The sequence below is a fragment of the Grammomys surdaster genome, unplaced genomic scaffold, assembly GCF_004785775.1.
Source record: "Grammomys surdaster isolate TR1022 unplaced genomic scaffold, NIH_TR_1.0 235, whole genome shotgun sequence".
Taxonomy (NCBI): domain Eukaryota; kingdom Metazoa; phylum Chordata; class Mammalia; order Rodentia; family Muridae; genus Grammomys; species Grammomys surdaster.
This window is the reverse complement of record NW_021604680.1, coordinates 1314404-1335375: the sequence shown is the minus strand read 5'-3', so window position 1 is coordinate 1335375 and position 20972 is coordinate 1314404. Positions and strand designations below refer to the sequence as shown.

The window sequence follows — 20972 nt, the reverse complement described above, 5'->3', positions numbered from 1 at the left end:
TGTGTTGGCATTTTCCATCAATTATCCTTTGAAGTGCTGGGTTTGTGAGAAGATATTGTGCAAATTTGGTTTTGTCGTGAAATATCTTGGTTTCACCATCTATAGTGATTGAGAATATTGCTGGGTATAGTAATCTGGGCTGGCAATTGTGTTCTCTTAGGATCTGTATGATGTCAGTCCAGGCTCTTCTGGCTTTTATAGTCTCTGGTGAGAAGTCTGGTGTAATTCTTATAGGTCTGCCTTTATATGTTACTTGACCTTTTTCCCTTACTGCTTTTAGTATTTTTTCTTTGTTTTGTACATTTGATGTTTTGCTTATTATGTGAAGGGAGGTATTTCTTTTCTGGTCTAGTCTATTTGGTGTTCTGTAGGCTTCTTGTATGTTCATGGGCATCTTGTTCTTTAGGTTAGGGAAGTTTTCCTCAATAATTTTTTTGAAGATATTTACTGGCCCTTTAAGTTGGGAATCTTCATTCTCATCTATACCTATTATCCTTAGGTTTCCTCTTCTCATTGTGTCCTGGATTTCCTGGATGTTTTGAGTCAGGAGTTTTTTTGCATTTTGCATTTTCATTGACAACTGTGTCAATATTGTCCATGGTATCTTCTGCACTTGAGATTCTCTCTTCTATCTCTTGTATTCGGTTGGTGATGCTTGCGTCTGTGACTCCTGATCTCTTTCTTAGGTTTTCTATCTCCATGGTTATCTCCCTTTGAGATTTCTTTATTGTTTCTATTTCCATTTTTAGATCTTGAATGCTTTTGTTTAATTCCTTCTTTGTGTTTTCTTGCAGTTCTTTAACGGATTTCTGTGATTCCTCTTTAAGGGCTTCTACCTGTTTACTTGTACTCTCCTGTACTTCTTTAAGGGAGTTACTTATGTCCTTCTTATAATCCTCTATCATCATCATGAGAAGTGATTTTAATTCTGAATCCTGCTTTTCAGGTGTGATCGCGTGTCCAGGGCTTGCTATATTGGGAGAACTGGGTACTGATGTTGCCAAGTAACTTTGGTTTCTGTTGCTTATGTTCTTGAGCTTGCCTTTTGCCATCTGGTTAACTCTAGTGTTACTTGCCCTCACTGTGTAAGACTGGAGTCTGTATTTCCAGTTGTCTTGCTTGTGGCAGAGCTCCTCAGAATCCAGATGTCTCTGTGGTCTTTTGATCCTAATCTCCTTGGTGGAAGAACTCCTGGGACTCAGGCCACCTCTTGGATCTGGAAATCCTTCTGCTCTGGGTGCAGTGGTTCCTCTAGGATGGCTCAGGATGCAATGTCACCCAAGTGCAAACCAGCTGGGTGTCTGCTGCTCTGAGTGCATTGGCTCCTCTGCTGCTCTGAATGCAGTGGCTCCTCTAGGATAGCTCAGGATTCAGTATCTCCACAGGAGCAGACCAACTCTGTGTCTTCCCCAGCCAAAAGGACCAGGCAGGGGTGGAAGGGAAGTGGAATTCTGGAGGGACGGGTTTTGGGTAGCTGGTGGGTCCTGATTGTTCCTGCCTCCCAGATGTAACTCTGGGGCTTAGGGAGTGAGATGGAGTTTTTACTGACAGCTCTGAGTGCAGTGGTTCCTCTAGGATGGCTCAGGATTCAATATCTCCACAGGAGCAGACCAACTCTGTGTCTGCCCCAGCCAAAAGGTTAGGTTTCACTTTTAATTTCATCTAAAAATATAGTTTTCATTCATAAATGCCACTTTAACATCTATCATATCTATTCATGATTTTACATGTAGTTTATTCTTTATCCAAACTACTGAACGTCATGTCCATTTTTAAAATCATTTGCCTTTTTTTCAGTGGCTTACTAACTTATTATTATATAATGCATTTCCAGATAGGGTGACTAGGGTCAGGACTTAAAGATCCCTATCCCGACTTGGACTTAGCCTTGTAGTTTGCTCTGTTGGCACTTCAGGGAGCCTGTTTTCCTAAGATGTTCAATTGACATAGTGCACTAATAGGGATGAGACAACACAAATTGCCTATCTTCCTGAATAAACCAAAAAAAGATCTGGATTTCTAAATGCATCATGAATTAATAGTAAAACATGCTGTAGTATTTCCTCTGATCTCAAAGCAGGGGTAGGCTGTTACAGAAAGAGAAATTATGGTGATTCCTTTTTGTTTTCTGTTTTTTTCATATGTTCACATGTCAGACGTGTGTGAGTGCAGAGGTTTTTCTTTGTATGTATGCAGGCATATATGCTTGTGGGTGGATGTGCATCTGTATGCTCCTGGAAATGAAGGTCTACTGTTGATGTTGGAAGTCATTCTACATTGCTCTTCTTCCTTATTTATCAAGGATGGGGTCCTCAAGCAATCCTAGAGGTCAGGGAGATGGAGAGTGTTGTGAGACAGTTTGCACTGCAATCCTCAGTCTCTACTCTCCAGGGCTGGGATTACAGTGGGCCACCACACCCACCAGGCATTTAATAGGTTTTCTACAGATCTGAAGTTGGATTCTGGAGTTCGCAAAACAAGCTCTTAGACTGCAGGGCCACCTCTCCAGGCCTCAAATAATGAAGTTTCGACAGAAAAATATCTTCACTATTAAAGTAAATATTACAGAGAAAGTAACACTCAAAAAGTAATAGATCAGGAAGATAGCCACAAAGTTTATACCACAGATGTTTGACTAAATCTAAATTGTTGTGAAAACAAATGGTCAAAAGTCAGAGAATGTGGCTTACAAAAATGAAATAAAAATGAAGACATTGTTCACCTCTTCCAACACCAAGAAAGATACATAGGAAGTGGCGTAGGGAGGTGACTTAGTGGGTCAAAGTGTTTGCCATCTAAGTGTGAAAATCTGAAATTTGGATCTCCAACACTTTCATAAAGCAAAACTGTCTATAACTTCATATAAGTTTTTACTGCAGGCTGAGAGACAGATATGAGAGAGAATCTCCAGATCCTCATAGGCTGGTTACTCAGGGGCAAACAAGATACTCTGTCTGAAGCAAAATGCAAGGTGAAGACTGGTGTTCAAAGCTGTCTCTGACCTCCAAACATGCATCATGGTATACACACACACACACACACATGCACACACACACACACATACACACATACACTCACTCACAATTTATAAAGATTTAAAAATGTATATGTATCAGTAATGACAGCATTCTTTTAATGTTGAGACAAAATCTGTGTGTGGTAGTGGCAGCCATTACCCTTTTGGTGGAGGGACTCAGTTCATACAGTAGGCACTCAACAATTACAGCTGGAATGGTTATGATTTTTCTGCTCCTGTATGCACAAACACACTCTTTATGGCCATTGGCTTGCTCCAAACTTAGGTCAAGATTTGCTTTCTTCATTCATAATCCTCAAAAATTGTGTGTGTGTGCGTGTGTGTCTTTGTTTTTCTTAAACGTAAAAACTTTTCATTTCAATTTTATTCTTGTATCCAATACTATAAAAATTCTGTCACCATGCAATTGCTGATGTACTTGGACAGATTATATTTCCTGTCAGGAAGTGGGGTGCAGAACTGGGTTCTGGAATCAAAGGAAAAGCCTGTGTATAACTCCTGGTAAATGCTAAATAATATGCAAGGTAGAGGGACAGCTTGAGCTGGGTTTGTTTGAGGAAACTTCAGGTAACCTGCAATCAGTGCTGTTGATGTGTAGAATTCAAAGTTGCTGTAGCTAAGACTTCATTCCTTCTTCCTCACTCTGCAGATGACAGTAAAGCTCGACTCGGCAGCACTGTGCCCTTGGTCATCCTGGGTAGCCTTTTAGATGACCAGCATTGGCATTCAGTTCTCCTGGAGCGTGTGGGAAAGCAGGCAAACTTCACTGTGGACATGAACACGCAGCACTTCCGGACCAAGGGTGAGACAGATGTCCTGGACATTGACTATGAGGTAAGTCAATCCTCCCCACAGGTTCCCAGAAATGAGGGAAAGGTCTGTAAATAGAGTGTTTAAGCACCTCCATCTGGGCTAGGACACAAGGGAGGAGTCTGCCAGGAAGATCTACACTGAGGTCTAGAAATGTCTTGGTCACACTTTGTTTCCCTAATAAAGTATCAACTGTATAACTTAAAAATCAATACTTCTTTTTACTCTCTGTGGGCATGTGTGTGTGTGTGTGTGTGTGTGTGTGTGTGTGTGTGTGTGTGTATGTATGAATGTATGTGTATGCATATGTATGTATATATGTATCCTAGTGTAATTTCTGTTGCTCTGTCAAAAAAAGTTGCCAACAAGTGGTTTATTTGGCTTTTATGATTCCTGATTAGAATCCATCATTTCAGAAAAGTAAAGACGAGAACTCAAATGCTAGGCAGTCACATTGCATCAATGATGAAGAAAAATAAAAAAGAATGCATTTTCTCTTGTTTATTCTCTAGTAGCTTTCTTCACATTTATGTAATCAGGGTACAACCCATGTGATTGCACAGATCACATTCAGAGTGAATCTCCCCACCTCAATCAGCAATAGAAACAGTTTCCTACAAACCAGATAGATCTCAGTCTAAAAAAGACTCAATTGATTCTCTTCCAAGGTGATTCTAAGTTGTAGCAAGTAGATATTTGAAGCTAACCATAAAAATGTGCATGTATCTTTAAGTGTATACATATAAGTGGTATGTGTATGTGTGTGTTTGTGATCATGTGTGCACACATATGGATATATATATATATATATATATATATATATATAACCTCCCAGTGTTATTATTTCTTGTTTACATAAGATCATTCATACTGAACAAACAATTTCAATTAGTTGGACTAAAAAATGATACAGAAAATATCAAGAATATCTCAGCATGAACTAGCAAGATGGTTCATTCAGTAAAGGAATATGCTGCCAAGCCTGATGACTTGAGTTTAGTACCCCTGAGTCATATACAAATATCTAATTTAAAAATTTCCAGGAGTCTTAAAATCTATCATCAGCAGGTTTCATTTGAAGGTTTAACTAAGAGGCTAGAACTTTTCCCCCGTTTTTGTGGTGTTAAAGACTGAACCCAGACCCCTGATGGAAGAGATCTGTAAAATGGATCAAACTACATTACAAAGTAGGGCACAGATCTTGCAGTTCAATAGTTGGTGTACCATAAAGTAGGGTATCCAAGGGACAGTGGAAAATAGGATGTGACTCTTGGGATGGGGACAGAAGGATACAGAATATTTCATTCATAGAAAGAGGTACAAGATTTCCAACAGGAGACTTCACTAAGTCTTGAAAGAAGGTTCCAATTAGCCTTATCAGAAGCTGTCTTAGTTGGGGTTTTACTGCTGTGAACAGACACTATGATCAAGGCAACTCTTATAAGGGCAACATTTAATTGGGGCTGGCTTACAGGTTCAGAGATTCAGTCCATTATCATCAAGGCAGGAGCATGGTAGCATCCAGGGAGGCATAGTGCAGGAGGAGCTGAGAGTTCTACATCTTTATCTGAAGGCCACTAGGAGAAGATTGCCTTACGGACAGCTAGGAGGAAGGTTGCAAAGCACATACACACAATGATACACTTCCAAGGCCACACCTACTCCAACAAGGCCACACCTCTTAATAGTGCACTCACTGGGCCAAGAATTCAGATTATCACAGAAGGTAAGATGTAGGGTGTATGTACCAGTCCCCAAAGCAGAAATTGCAAGCAACAGAGTGGGCAGGGTTTAAGGCATTAAAAGTGCTATGCAGAGATTAGTTAATTACAGGAGGACCAGTGGTTAGATTTTCAGAAAGTTTTAAAGCTGCTTAGTAGACATGTCTATTATTAAAACATAAACTGAACTGCATAGATGTGATTAAATAGATAGGTCACTAAATTAAATGAAATATTTTTGAGGAAATAAATTTGTTAGTTTGTGATTATTTTGCTATGTAATTATCTCTCATTTATCTATTTACACACCAGAATTTTTATAACTGCTTTGTCTGGAAAAGGTCTTATACCAAGATGATGATAAACACTGCAAGTTCAGGTTTGACTTATTGCTTTATAGATGTCCCAGACCAGGAATCGGCTAACCTTATGCCTGATTCAAAGCCCTGGCAGGATAGGGGATTAAAATGAAGGAGAAAGAAATAATGGAAAAAATAGGATCAGACAGTTTTTCTTTTTTCAGTCATCATCATCATGAGTATTAGGAAAGGTCTTTTCCTTTGATGTCAACTTCTGTTCAGTAGATAATATATGCCATTCAATAACTTCAAAAGACACATTGATATCCCTTGGCTCAAAATGCAAGATACCAGGTAGGTATTTTTGAATTGCTGACTATGGAAAATCTTTGAGTAGGCATAACATTCCTGTGACAACTTCTTTAATTGATTGAAGAAACAAAGGCATCACAGTAAATTAGGTTTACTTCAAAGCACAGAGATATCTTTAATGAACATGAAGGCAATATTAAGAAAAAGAAAACCATGAAGTATTTATTCACTCTCACCATATTTTTCTAAATATTTTAATGGCCAAGTTCACTGTTCTAAAATCTATTCTATTACCTAATTTACTATTGATTTACAAGCCTGTTTACCCATGTATGATCCCATTAGTATAGATAGTTTATGAACTCACCGCTGTGTGACATTGAAGAGAATATTAGGGAAGGGACTCAGAGAGGTTCCTCAGTTTATGAAGTAGGAACTTCTTCTGCCTCCTGAAAAACAATTCTTACGGGTAAAAACACTTGAAATGTTCATCTAAAGCAATGGGAGCTTCAGAAGCCTCAAAAAAAAATTGCCTGAATTTGCAGACAGGTTGCTTTAGACATCATAAAAGAAGACAGATTGAGAATGGTGGCCAACAACAGCTGCACTGGACGACAAGAGTTATATGTCAGAAGTATCTAGCCTTGATTATTTACCTCAAAGAGGTATAGGGAAGAAAGCCTTTTGGGTGGAAAGAAATGTTCCATTCAGCTCTTTCCAACCCACAAGCTGGTATGAACCAAAAATCCCAAAATTTCAGTTACTCAGAAGCAAAACTATTGCAGTTCTTAGAATGAGCTGAACACTGATGTCCATGTTGAGGGTGGTTTCCATCATAGTGCTTTTCCTTAAGTAGAAACAACCCTCTAGCCTATGCCCAGAGTTCTGTGTAAAAATGAGATGTCAGCTCCTACAGTTGGAAAGATGCTGATGTCATTTCATGGAACCCACTGTCAGACAATTCCAGGAGACTTTTCAGATTTCTTCTATTATGTTTTATATTAGGGCTAATTATATTATCCAATTCTATCTTTACTTACCTGCTTTACCAAAATGTAGGACTACTGGCCAGAAAATATGGTAGTTACTGAACTTTCTTTTATACATTACAGTGGTTTTAATGAGAAGTGTTCATATTTTCATTCTTGGTCTTCAGTCAGTGGATTGATTGGGAAGGCTTAGGAGCTGTGGTCTTATTGAAGACGGTGTGTCACTGAGGGTAGTCCTTTGAGATTTTAAAAACCCTAAGCCATTTCTAACTAACTTTCTCTCTCTGCCTGATGCTTATGTATCAAAATATAATTGCTCAGCTACTGCGATAGTTTAATCCCTGCCTGCTTGCTATTCTGCTCTATCCCACAATGGCCATGGAATCTAACCCATGGAACCATGAACTCTAATAAACTCTTTTATTTTTTTTTCCTATAGTTTGCCTTGGTCATGGTATCTTATCACAGCAATACTAAAGTAACTAAGACAGCATTATGGATGTTGATCAAGAGACTTATGGCATTTTGTGAATCATCCAGAATGGCCTTTGTCATCCTAAGAAGTTTGCACCCATCTGCTTCCCAGACGCAGCATAGATCAGACCTTACAGAATGCTACCAAACAGGGAAAAGCAGAGAGAGGACATACAGCATCTAAGAGTGTTCTTCAAACAGATATCACTGACACCATGAACTGCTCCAAATGATGGAGTAATATGACATCCTTTCTTTTTCCCTCCAGCCTGGAGCAAAAAGCAGTTTAGAAAGATGTTTTGTTGTCTAATGACCTAGTAGTTCAAGAAGTTCTTTGTATTCAAGAGGACTCAGTGATCCTCTTTTATATCATTATCTAAAAATATCCCAAATCATAGAATCATTTTCAAAACACCTGCATATATCACCCATTCCGTACACACCAGGAGAAAAATTCATAAGAATAAAATGTTTACATTAAGGGAAATAAATCCAAGAAAATTAACCACACAAAAGCCTAAAACTAGATTAAATAAGAGCTCTGAACATTTAAGAATAAATGGGTAGATGGCTCAAGAGACGGCTCATCCAGTAAAAGTGTGTAATGTTCTTGTAGTGAACCTAAGCTGAATTTGTTGCATATGCAAGGGTGGCTTTCAACTCCCTACAACACCAGGTCTAGAGGATCTGTTGCTGTCTTTGGAGCAACTACATTCATGTATAAGCACACACATACACACATACACATACACTCACACACATACACACACACATACACACACACACACACACACACAAATACATACATAAACTTATATCTATATTTTTTTCTTTAAAAAACTCCAAAATTTCATGTGTGAGCTGGAGATGGCAGCACACACTTGTAATGTCAACACTTGACAGGTATAGGCAGGATGATCAGGTATTAATTTTAGGCTATGTAGAGCGAATGTACAGTCTGGACTACCTGAGACCATTTCTAGAAAAATGAACCAATAATTTATACTGGCAAGCAGTGAAGTGCAGTGGACTGCAAACAAACAAGCAAGCCAATAAAAAGAAAGAAAATAGAAGAGAGGAGCCATGTTGGAAGAAGGAGGAAGGGGATATGAGATGATTATGTTAAAAGTATGATTAAGATACATTTTATTATATAAGATACATTTTATTATATAAGATACATTTTATTATATATATATATACATATATGTATAAAATAAATGGATGAATTAGCAAAATGAAATAAATATTTCCATGATATTCATACAAGTTTATGATTAAGTTTATACAAATATCTGAGAAAATGAAATAATTGTTTGAATTTGAAAGCATAGAGATCTTTCTAGGTATGACAGAGATTCCAGAGGACAAGTAGTAAAATAGGATAATTTTTATTTCCATAAAAATTTTAAAAAGTCTTTCCATTCAAAAATTCATGTATAATGGCATCATAACCCACCAAATAACTAGAAACAGTGTTTCAAAGTATATAATTTTTAACAAATTGACAAATATAGTTTTTGACAAATCAACTAACTCATATATGGGAAAACATCAAAAGAACATAGACATAGTAAAATATAAATTACTTTTACATATGCAAACATAGAATCTATATAATTACCAAAACAGGAAATTCTAAATCATGCTCCAGTGAAGATTCACTCAGACTTTCAAGACCACCATCTTGTAGCACAGCATGATGCATGTTCAAAGAATCCAAAAGTATAGTGCACTTCATTGTTGCTATATAATAGATATAATCTTTAAGACATGATTATATCATTCAATGAGACATGGTTTCCCATACCCACATTTATTTTCTCAAAATTTGCTCATAAATGTAAATGTAACTTGCTATATGCGAAGAATTAAAAACAAAAAGCAAAAGGAAAAGCAGTGGGTTACGCTTCTAATAGTTATTCTACTGGTTCACTGGTGGGTATATCTTCCCTGGTAAGTTATTACTTTAGCTCACAGGATTAATGGCTCTGTACACCACTGATACCTCAGATACTATGAAGTCTATCTGGTAGGGAGTAACTTATTATTCATATCCAACATGATTTTTATTATCCAAAGATCAAAGTGTGCGTGTCCTCAGAAATAAATCTTACCATCAAGTTCTGTTGGACTACCAAGAACCATAGTGGAAGCATATATCATTTTATGGGACTTTGATGGGAAAATTGTCCATAGTTCAAAAGTGTTGGTAATAAAAAATTATGGTCAGCCCCACATTAGAGTAGTGTACCAAAGTGTCACAATGACTTTGCATGTGTCCACACAGAAAAAAGTTTGTTCTAGGGCTCATCTGAACTATGACATGCTGTTCATGGTTTATCTGGGATAAGAGGTGATGGTGACCAGTGAGACAGTTGCTCTTTCCCCTCAGATCTGTAATATTGAGGCTCCCAGGAGACAGTTTCTTATTTAGATTCAAATGGGGGCTAGGTTTTCATAACCTTCCCCTCAGAGTTGACCTGTATCCATAAAGTACAAGTATAATATACTTGTGGTTCCTCAAAATAAGTTAATCTCTCAGTTCACATGATGGGCATCTAACTCTCCTTGTTTAATTATAATTTTAACAGATGAGGAAAGGTGCATGGGAAGCCACAGTGTTTGGGCCTTTCCTCTTTTTGTGCAAATCAGAATTAGCTCCACTTAAAATGCACTCCTATCATAACCATTTAATAAGACTTATCTTGTTGTTGATCTCAACTAAGGCAGAATTACTATGCAGAAACATCCAAAGCTACAATGTATTCACTGGAAGAAATAAACGAATCCTGTGTGTTCTGATTTGGTAGAATCTCTCGTCATCTTTCTCTCATATTTGTGTGTGTGTATGTGTGTGTGTGTGTGTGTATGTGTGTGTGCATGTGTGTGTACACATACATACATACATACATATGTACATATGAACATATGTACATACATATAAGATATTACCTGTGTTAGTCCTAGCTGTCCTATAATTTACATTGTAGAGAAGGTTTGCTTCAAACTCATAGAGATCCACGTTCTTCTGGCTCTGTAGTGCTGGGATTAACGGTATACATCACCATATCCAGCTATGTTTGAATTTTTCTTTTAAACTAAGTAGACAAAGTTAGCAGCAATGCAATCCAGAGAATGCTGGACGAGTACCCAAGAGTGGCATTATGCAGAAGGGACATTTTACGTTTTAATATTTAACTTTAAGTGACTTTTAAATTTTTTGCCATAGTTTAAGAAGTTGAGACCACAGAAAGAAGGAATGCTTCATGACATGGTTCTTACATATACTTCTAAAATTTCAAGTTCTCATACTTTTTCAATTTATAGTTTTTCTCTTAAAATTTCATTTTTGCTGGGCATGGTGGCATACACCTTTAAACCACCACTGAGGGGTGAAGGTAGGCAGAGCTGTATAAGCTTGAAGTTATCCTTGTTTACATAATAGGTTCCAGAATATAGTCACAGCTATATACAGAAACCATATATATATATATATATATATATATATATATATATATATATATGTCATATTTAATGTCATTTTTTGCTTTTAATATTTGTATGAAGATATTCATGTCTACATACAAATGCACATTTGTATGGCAACTAAAATGCTATACTGGATGGTATTTTTTTTCTGGATCTCCTCCTATATTATTTATTTATTTTTAATACATTTATTTATTATTTATATTGTTATTGTGGAATATATATCTATATCTATATATCTATATCTATATATAAAATTTTATATGATACAATTAAATTTACCTATTTGAAAACTATCTCATCATCACATACATGCTTTGTAATTTAAGTTTCTCATAAGGGTTGATATTTTTCTGCTTCTCTTTCATTTGTTTCTAAAAACTACAACTTGCTTATAATGCTGGGAATATTTCTTAATTATGCAAATGAGTTCTCTTTGTGTAAATCAGCATAATATCAATCTAACCCTAATCCTACTTCTCTGCTGGAAAGATTTTCTTTTTTCTTTTCATTTTTTGAGGGACGGTCTTAGTTTGCCCAAGCTACTAGTACTGAACTAACAGTGCGATTGAAAATGTTCTTGATTTCCCAATCATGCGTTTATCCTCCAAGCTGTGGGATTGCAGATGTACCACTATACCCCATTTCTGCAGTGATGCAGATGGAATATAGGAGCTCATATGGGCTATAGAAGCTAAACTTCATCCCAGTGCCCCATAAGAAGTTAGTAAAAGGTTCCACATGTTAAGAGCCTGTCCTTGCTGCCTCCATTGCTATTGATCGGCACTGCCTACATCCCTCACCTTGCATACATGATTAAAAGGCTGGCTGTACACTTAGAACTGTTTATCTGTGATTGAAATAACTACAGATTCCCAGAAAATGATTTCCAAGTCAATGTAAAGTATAATTGCTATTGGTGTTTTTCTTCCTTGGAAACTAAGTTGCAAGCCTAGCCTAAAAGGACTACATAGGAATACATAAACTCTCATGAAAACAAAATAAGAAAATAGAAATGAGAAGATGTGTGTGTGTGTGTGTGTGTGTGTGTGTGTGTGTGAGAGAGAGAGAGAGAGAGAGAGAGAGAGAGAGAGAGAGAGAGATGGAGAGAAAGAGATGGAGAGAGAGAGAGAGAGAGAGAGAGAGAGAGAGAGAGAGAGAGAGAGAGCAAATATATAACACTTGCACTCTTGTATTATTTTCTCTTCTATTGATTTGCTGAAATACTCTGACCAAAGTAACTTAGAGGAGAAAAGGTGTAATTTGGCTTATAGCTCCAGAGAGACACCATTCATTATTTTGGACCAGGCACAGCAGCAAGAGCACAAGGCTAGCTGAATCTGCAGTGTTGAAGCTGGGAGCAAATGAAGGCCCAGCCTATAAAAACCTCACAGTTACGTACTCCCACTAGGCTCCATCTCTTAAAGCTTCCAGAACTTCTCTATGCAGTAGAATCACCTAGAATCATGTGTGCCTCTGATGATATTTGGCATTCAAAACCAATAATTAACCTTTAAACAAGGCTTGTAAGATATGTAATCCATGATGTATCACATAGGAAGCTCTAAGACCCAAGGAGAAGACAGCATCTTCACTCCTCTTTCTCTAGTAGACAGTTACAGACACATGATGCCCAGAGACTCATGGGGGACATATGGCTGCTGTCGTGGAGATCGGAGATGGATAGTGGAGCTGGGTCTGAACACTTTCTGGGAAAGATTAAATTTTCTTAAGTCATTCCCTTTCATTTTAATTGTCCAGTGTAAAATTGTGATTTTTGGTTCTGTTGGTTTTGTATTTCCTTGAATTTTATCACTATGAAATGGCATAAAACATTACCTCAGGGGGTCATATGTATGAATATAATCCCAGGACTCGAAAGGCAGAGTACAAAAGATCCCTGGGGCTTGCTGGAAAACCATTCTAGCTTAATCTATGATCTTCAGGTTCAGTAACACTATCACTAAACCGAACAAACAAAAATGCATTGAATGGCTGGTATCTCAGCAGACTCAGTAGGTAAATGCATCTGCTTTCAAGCCTGATAATCTGCATTTACTCTCTGATTCCTACATGGTGTATGGTGAGAACCACCTTTCTCAGTCTTTACCCAGCTTCCATATGTGCTCCATGGCTGATGTATATCTCCCCCACCCTAACTAATTCTCTAATTATTAAATAAATGTGTTAAAAACAAATAAATAATCTAGGAAGAGAGCATCTAGTGTGAAGCTCTGGCTACCATATGATTGTGCACACACATACATGAGAATTCAAATGCACACATGACTATGCCACATAAAAGACACATCTTTGTTTCATTTGTTTGTTTGCTTTTATTCACTTTACATATGTCTCACTGCCTCCCTCCAGGTGAGCCCCTCAAACAATACTTCCCCCAATCATTCCCTCTCATTTTCCTCTGAGCTGGTGGGGACCCCTCTGGGTTTGCTCCATCCTAGCATATCAAGTTTCTGTGAAGCTAGGTGCATCTTCTCCTAGTGAGGCAAGACAGGCAGCCCAGCTAGATGAACATATCCAACATAGAGGCAACAGCTTTTGGGATAGGCCCTGCTCCAGTTGTTCAGGAATTGCATGAAGACTGAGCTGCACATCTGCTACATATAAAAAGGACACATGTTAATATGTAGTATTAAAAGTAAAAAAAATGACATTAAACATGACAGAAAGTCTTCTAATATTAGCATTATACCAAGAAAGCCTATCCTTCCTCTCTTTTATTGTTCTTTTGGGGTTGGAGATTGAATCAAGAGTCTCGTGCATGTTAGGCAAGTGTCCAACCACTCAGCTTCTGCCCCAAATAAGGTTGGTTAGGAGGGCTCTCTGTGACAAGGTTGCTTGCAATCTTCCTTCTCTTTCTAAAAAGCAGATGAAGTCACAGGACAGCACTGAGTCACCAACCCAGAATTAATTGTTTTTTTTTTTTTGTTTTGTTTTTTATCAGTATTCACAGGAGCAACTGACAATATATTTTCTTGTTTTATTCAATTTTCTGCTAGAATGTTGATAGTATAGCTTAATTAGCCTTCCACTTCTAATGGAGGTGGCTAATCAGACATGTTGAATACTGGGTGAATTACTGCAGTCATCAGTAAAATAATAGAAAATTAGGCAAGCTCTCTCAGACATACACAGAGCCTGGAGCAAGTACAAATGGAAAGCCACATGTCCTAATCTAAATATTTAAAGAGTTACAAATCAAGCAAAGGATTCATTCAATGAAATGTATTCAACTCTACTAGCATGATCAAATTACCTTCAAAGTCACATTGTACCATGTCTAGCTCTGTCCATTTTGTGTACAGCTCCCTCTTATCCTCAGATGAACAGACAGGAAGAGATTTTGATAGTGGTATCACATTTGAGACTGGCATGTGTTGGGAAGGTCAGGGTGGAAAACAGTAGTGACACATTTGGGATCTTTTCACCTGGCCCACGAGCATTGTTCCTATCAAACAGGATGTGGTCTGTGGATTTACAGATAAATGTCATGTCCACAGCAGGGACCCCTGTCTTCTCAGCATATGGAAAACACTGAAACAAAGACTTTCATCCAATTCTTTTCTAGAGAAATAAAATATATACAAATTGACCAATTGGCTAATGAATGTAGTGACTGATAGCTTTCGACAACATCCAAACATTTATGTTAGGCAAATTTGTGGCTGGTTTGCTCCCTGTGGTCCCAGTCTGTGAAAGATAACCATTTACTCACTTAGCAGGATGAGCCACAGACATTCCTCACGCTCTATCCTCAAGTGCAAGACCTGATCACACATGGGAAACAATGTGGTGGCCTGTGGGAAAGCTGGAGTGGTTATCCTGTACTACTAAGATCCCACTGGCAGCATCTGTTATTCTGTGCTTTGCCTTCTGGTTTTTCTCTGCAAGGTCTATAGCAGGCTCTTAAAGAGCATGGATCTGATCATTGTCTGGTTCTAGGAAAATGTGCCAAACAGTCAGGTCAGGCTGATGGGCTGATAGCATACATGATCTATGGAACTTTGAGTTTTCTTAAAGATAGGACTGAGCTGATGAGATGGCTCAGTTCAGTCAGTAAGTCATTCAAGTATGAGATTTGACATCAAAAGTGTTAGATGCTATGGAACATATTTAGAATCTCAGTGTTGTGGCAGCAGAGATAGGTGAATTCCTGGGGCTCAGTTGTCAACCAATCTTGCTGAATTGGCAAGTTCCAGGATAAAGGAGAGATATTGTATGTGTTGGTTACTTTATATTGCTATGATAATACACACCACACACCACACCACCAGGGCAACTTTTTGAAGGTTTTTTTGTTTTGTTTTGTTTTGTTTTATTTTGTTTTGGGGGGGTTGTTTTGTTTTGTTTTTTTGTTTTTTGTTTTTTTAGGTTATTTGAGTTTCACAGTACAGGTGTTAGAGTTCATGGTCACAGAGTGGAGGTTGCAGGCATTTGAAATCAATTCAAATCAATGCTTAAAAATATATATTTCCTCAGAAATTTGAGATTATCGACTTCATTTCTAATGACAGAAAGTCATCAAGCATGATTGAATTCCAGGCATATAGCTTGGGCTCTCCTTAGTGAAGTATCAAGTGACCCAGAGGATAGATGGCTCAGTTAGAAAAACATTTGCCTTTTAAAAATGAGAATCTGCAACCCATACTGAGGACATTCTACTAGTTTGCATTCTCTGCTGTGATAAACACCATGACCAAAGCCCATTGAGGAGGAAAGGGACTACTTCTTCTCATTCTTCCAGGCAGATGTCAATCACTGAAGGAAGTAAATGAGGAACTCAAGCAGAGCCTGTGGAAGAGCACTGCTTACTGCCTTGTTTCCCATGGCTTGATCAGCCTACCTTCTTCATTAGCCCAAGACCTCTTACCCATGGGTGGCATTGCTCACAGTAGCCTATCCTATTACAAACTAGTCATTAATTAAGAAAATGTTCCCAAGAACTTCATATAGGCCATTTGATGGAGGTATTTTCTCAATTTAGCTTCCTTCTTCTTAGATGACTTTATGTGAAGTTGATTTAAGAGTAGATTTCATTTAAAACTCAGTCCTGGGGGGGAAAAATACAGATGAATTTGTCTCACTAGCCAGCCAACTTCAAGTTCACAGGAGAGATATTGTCTCAATAAATACAGTAGGTTGTACATTCTGGACTGATCTTTAACTCACATGTATCCATGTGTGTGCATGTGCATACTCACACATTTAGAACCAAATTGATGTGAAATATTTTATTACATTTTTATTCAGTATTGTGTGTACAAGTCTGTGTATATGTACTTGTTATTGCTCACCTATGGAGATCAGTGATCAGCTTGCTAGAGTCCATGCTTTTCTTCTAGCATTTGAATTCTAGGGATGAATTCATACTGTCAGGCTTTTGGGCAAGTGTTTTTTATATACTTAGCTATTTCACCAGCTCTCAAATCAATATGTAAAAATAAAGAGAATTTATCACAAAATTAAGAGCACTGATATTGTTATACAGTGCTACAAATTCATAAGCTTTTACTTCCCCTTTTGTTGGCCATGGAATTTCCATGTGGCTAGGAGACATTGAGCTTGGCTATATTTCAGAGGACCCTAAAAAGGAAGTCAAGAGCTCACATTCATTGTTGGAGAATTTCTATCACCAAATTGACTACTAGAGCAAAGGCAAAACAAAATAGTAACATATTTGAGAAACCTTAAAATTGGAAACTTCAGAATCACCATTTAAACTGAGCTAGAGAAAAATTTAGTTAAAGAGTGAAGAACCTGTTGTCATGGAAGAAGCATCAAAGATCCAAAAAAAAAAAAAAGAGGATAGCTATGAAAGAAAAGCAGGGTAATAAGGTCAAAGGACAAGAGAAGCAAGAGAAGCAAAGTGTACAGCTTCATGCTTTTATCCCCCAAAAGGGTGTTTTTCTGCATTCTTCTGGCTACAACCTGTGACACCAGAAATCTTATCAGATTCCTGGAGAGAGGATATTGGCAAAGGCAAGCTGTGAGTAGAATATGCAGTCTCTCTGGTTTCATCTGAGCCTAAGATCAAAGACAGAAAAATGTGTAGTTTCTCAGGACAAGGAAGTGACAAGGCAACAAAATTGTCTAAAAGCACAAGGCCTGAGCAGAATGAGAAGGAAGTTGCTTATCATATATTTTAATCCAAGTCAACAAGTATTGCTTTGATCTATGATTGAATCACATGCTCAGAATTGAGGAGGTTGTAGAGATATCTCACTTGATGATTAATAATAATAATAATAATAATAATAACGCAAACATAGAGGCTTGAATTTCATTCTCCAACTCCATGGAAAAAATCAACTGGGCACAATGACTTGTTTTTCAACACTGGAGAGATGAAAATGAAAGGATTCTGGGAGCTCCTGGGCTACTCAATATTGCCAAATTAGTAAACACTGGGTTCAGTGAGAAACCCTGTCTCAAAAAGTAAGGTAGAAGTTGGTTGAAGAAGATACTTAATGTTGAATCTTGGCTTCCACATACATGCATATGCCCATCTGATAACACAAGTGCATACACATGAACACATACACAAATATGTATGAATACACATTTAAGATAAGATATGCTTTTGAAGCAAATGTAGTTTTAAAATATTTTATAGATGAACTCATTAAATTGTATAGAAAACAGCATAGGATAATTAGTACCATTGAAAGCAAAAATAAAGATAAAAATATAAAGGTCATGGTTAGTCTCTCATTATGCTTCCTAATTTACTCTAGATTTACTATAGAGAGTATCATATAAAATATAAATAAAGACAACACTTAGGAGAAAAGCTATCCATTGCCACTCTAAAACAACTGGCTCACTCTGCCATGCTGTAAGCTGCCCTGTAGTATGTTTTTGGTGAAAGACAGTGGGGGGAAGATTAAGAAAATTTATCTAAGGGAAGTTGTACAGCTAAGTGAATTATCCAAGGAACAGAGTCACCTCAAAAAAGGTGGTTGTTATTATTATTATTATTATTATTATTATTATTATTGTCCCAAATATGACCCAAGAACCCTGATACACTCTGCCTCTAATAGTGTGTGCCAGCATGATAATACAAAGAAATTCATATATCAAAGAAACTTGAAGGGACAATCAAGTACAGAAATGTGAGAAATCCCTGCTACAGGTCTTGAATGTTTCCTGAAGACATTTTTTAAAACTTGGTTGGTGGAAGCTAGCCATCAACCGGATGTTAGGTCAGATACTGAAGAGGACATGGATAGCTATTGAGAAGATTAAATAGAGTACAGATCTGTCAGACTCTCACTCAGTACAATGGCAGAAGTTAAAAGTCAGCCTTGTACAATGGTTGTCACAGCTATGACATATTCCTGAGATCTGCAGATCACAAAGTCAAGGAGAAAACCCAAATCAGGAACTTGAACATCTGTCACATTAAGGGAAAAAGTCAGGACCATTTTTAAGCAGTCAATGCCAATCTTTGTAAATAATAGTTTCCATACTTTATCTACTGTGGATCATATGCAAGACTGACTTGGTGAGAGAGCTAATTCAAAGTAAAAATCTTAACTTTTACTATCAAATATTTCATAAATCAGATAAAAATCAGATACAAGTGACCTGAGATCTTGATTACTAGTGAAGAATTTATTGTTTTCTGTGTGGTAGCATTTATGGTGTTGGGAAATATTTAGAGAAATTAGTATGTATGATGCAACAATATCAATCCATGAAACAGAGTTTTCCAATATGACTACCTGATAACAAACTAAGTCTACAATTTACAATACAACTAAGTCATATCCTGACTGCTCTCAGGCCCTGATTTTGTGTGCCACCCATCCAGATGTTTTGCTCTGGGGCCAATCTGAATCCCAAGCCACTTTAAAAGTCTTAAAGCATAATGGATACAAGAATCATGGCATAAATTCTTTCTTATCTACTTTACATATTGGTGGGGCAGAAAGTAACTTGATGAAAGAAGAGAATTGTTTTGGCTCACAGTTTGGGGATACAATCCATTATGTCAGGAACAGTAAGTCAGCAGAAACTAAGGAAGTTAGTCATATTGCAGCCACAATTAAGAAGTAGAGTCAAGTACAATGTACAACTTTCTTTTTCTGTTTTTATCCAGTGTATGACCCCATCTGCTGAATGGTCCTACCTTAATTACACCACTTTTGAAACCATCTCACAGAAATGCACAGATGTTTGGCCAATAGAGACTCTTCATTCTGTTCAGTCAAGACTAAGAATCCCTACTTCTTTTTTCCTCCTTAGGAGCCCCAGAGAGGATCAGTGAGGAAGCTCCCATATTCTTCCCTGCTGTGCTCCCACCCCCACCAAATCTCTTTCCAAATCTCCCATACAACAATACAGGTTGTTCCCTCTCCATGGAACATGAGATTGCAGTTTTGTTACATTTAGTATACTCCATATTTTCCTTCTACAATATTTCTACCCTAAATCTTTTGATTCAAATTTTGTTATTGAAAAGACAATGCTTTTTAATTTTTCTTTAGTCTTTTCAAGAACCATTCTATAGACAACAATTACTATGTTTGAAGCAGAAGAAAAGTCGTTTTTTTAGAAGTTAAAGTAGGCTAACATAAAAGTTAAGAGAACAAATTTACCACTAGCTGTTCAAAATCATAAAAACAGAAGTTTCTTATAATAGTTTACAATTTAATTCTTCTGAAAGACACAAAATAAGAAACCTTTTAAAAATACAAAATTCTAAAGGGGAAACTGTAAAGCGAGATAATATTTGAAAGGTAAATAAATAAAATAACCAATAAAAATACAAAATGCTCACATGAAAAATAGTTGGATAATGCATTGAATGAAAATGCCTTTATAAATAGTTATCAATATTTTTGATAAGTATTTTTAAACTTTTTCAAGATTTACAAACTGTTATATATAAATTTCTTAGTTCCTATCAGAAAAATCTTGACTTGAACAAAGATATTAAAACTAAAATTGATTTGCTACTTAAAACATATATATGTCCATTTTAAGGCAAATAAAATATGGAGCCGTTCAAAAAGTTCACAATGATTTTGTGAATTTATGACTCTATGCTGGAATTCAACTTACTGTCAGAATAAGTTTAATACTTCTTACATGCTATAATGTTCCTTTTTTTGAAAAAAGGAATAAAATTAAATTTCACTGTTATTTATTATATGTAAATAAAAAGAAAATAAATAACCAATATCTGTAATGAATGGAAAAGTATTTTCTTAATGAGGAAGTCACAATTACTGTATAATAGGAAAATTGAAAGCTTATATTATTGTCTGCATGCTTTATTTCTAGATTTCTATATTATTATTGTTTAAAATTCTTTAAAATATTTTAGCTAGATCTTAGGAAATTATGACCAGAAAAAAGAACAACATAAAAGTATAGAAAATTAAATTGAAAAATTAAATGTTTTGTATACATCCCATGATCTCACTTCCCAAATTCAAATAAGTTATCTAGAAAGTGTACACAAAGATCTGGTTAAACAAAAAGAACACTTCAAATTTAAAAATACATGAAAGCATTATAATGCTTAGAATGCAAAGCACAGAGAAAAGTATTAAACAGGATATAGTCGTATTATAGTAAGAAATATTTAAAACATTTTATAATTGATAAGAAAAAAATCTATCTGACTAATGAGAAGAGAGATAGAAAGATAATGTTACGGTTTGGGAGACTGTGACCTCCTCTAAAATTGCACATGCAAGAGAGAGGAGGTGGAAAGGGGCAGATGAGGAGACATAGAAGAGACCGTAAAGAAGAGAGAGAGAGAGAGAGAGAGAGAGAGAGAGAGAGAGAGAGAGAGAGAGAGAGA

General features: G+C 36.7%; 1 protein-coding gene across 3 annotated transcripts in view; it reads left to right on the top strand.

Annotated features, from left to right (window-relative positions):
• Nucleotides 1-20972, top strand: part of LOC114626443 (contactin-associated protein like 5-1) — an 867232-nt gene that overhangs the window by 390568 nt on the left and 455692 nt on the right. For all 3 annotated transcript variants that reach the window (XM_028773852.1, XM_028773850.1, XM_028773851.1), the window contains exon 6: nucleotides 3687-3871. In XM_028773852.1, the coding sequence (XP_028629685.1) occupies nucleotides 3687-3871 (185 nt within the window). The remainder of the gene's footprint in view (nucleotides 1-3686; nucleotides 3872-20972) is intronic.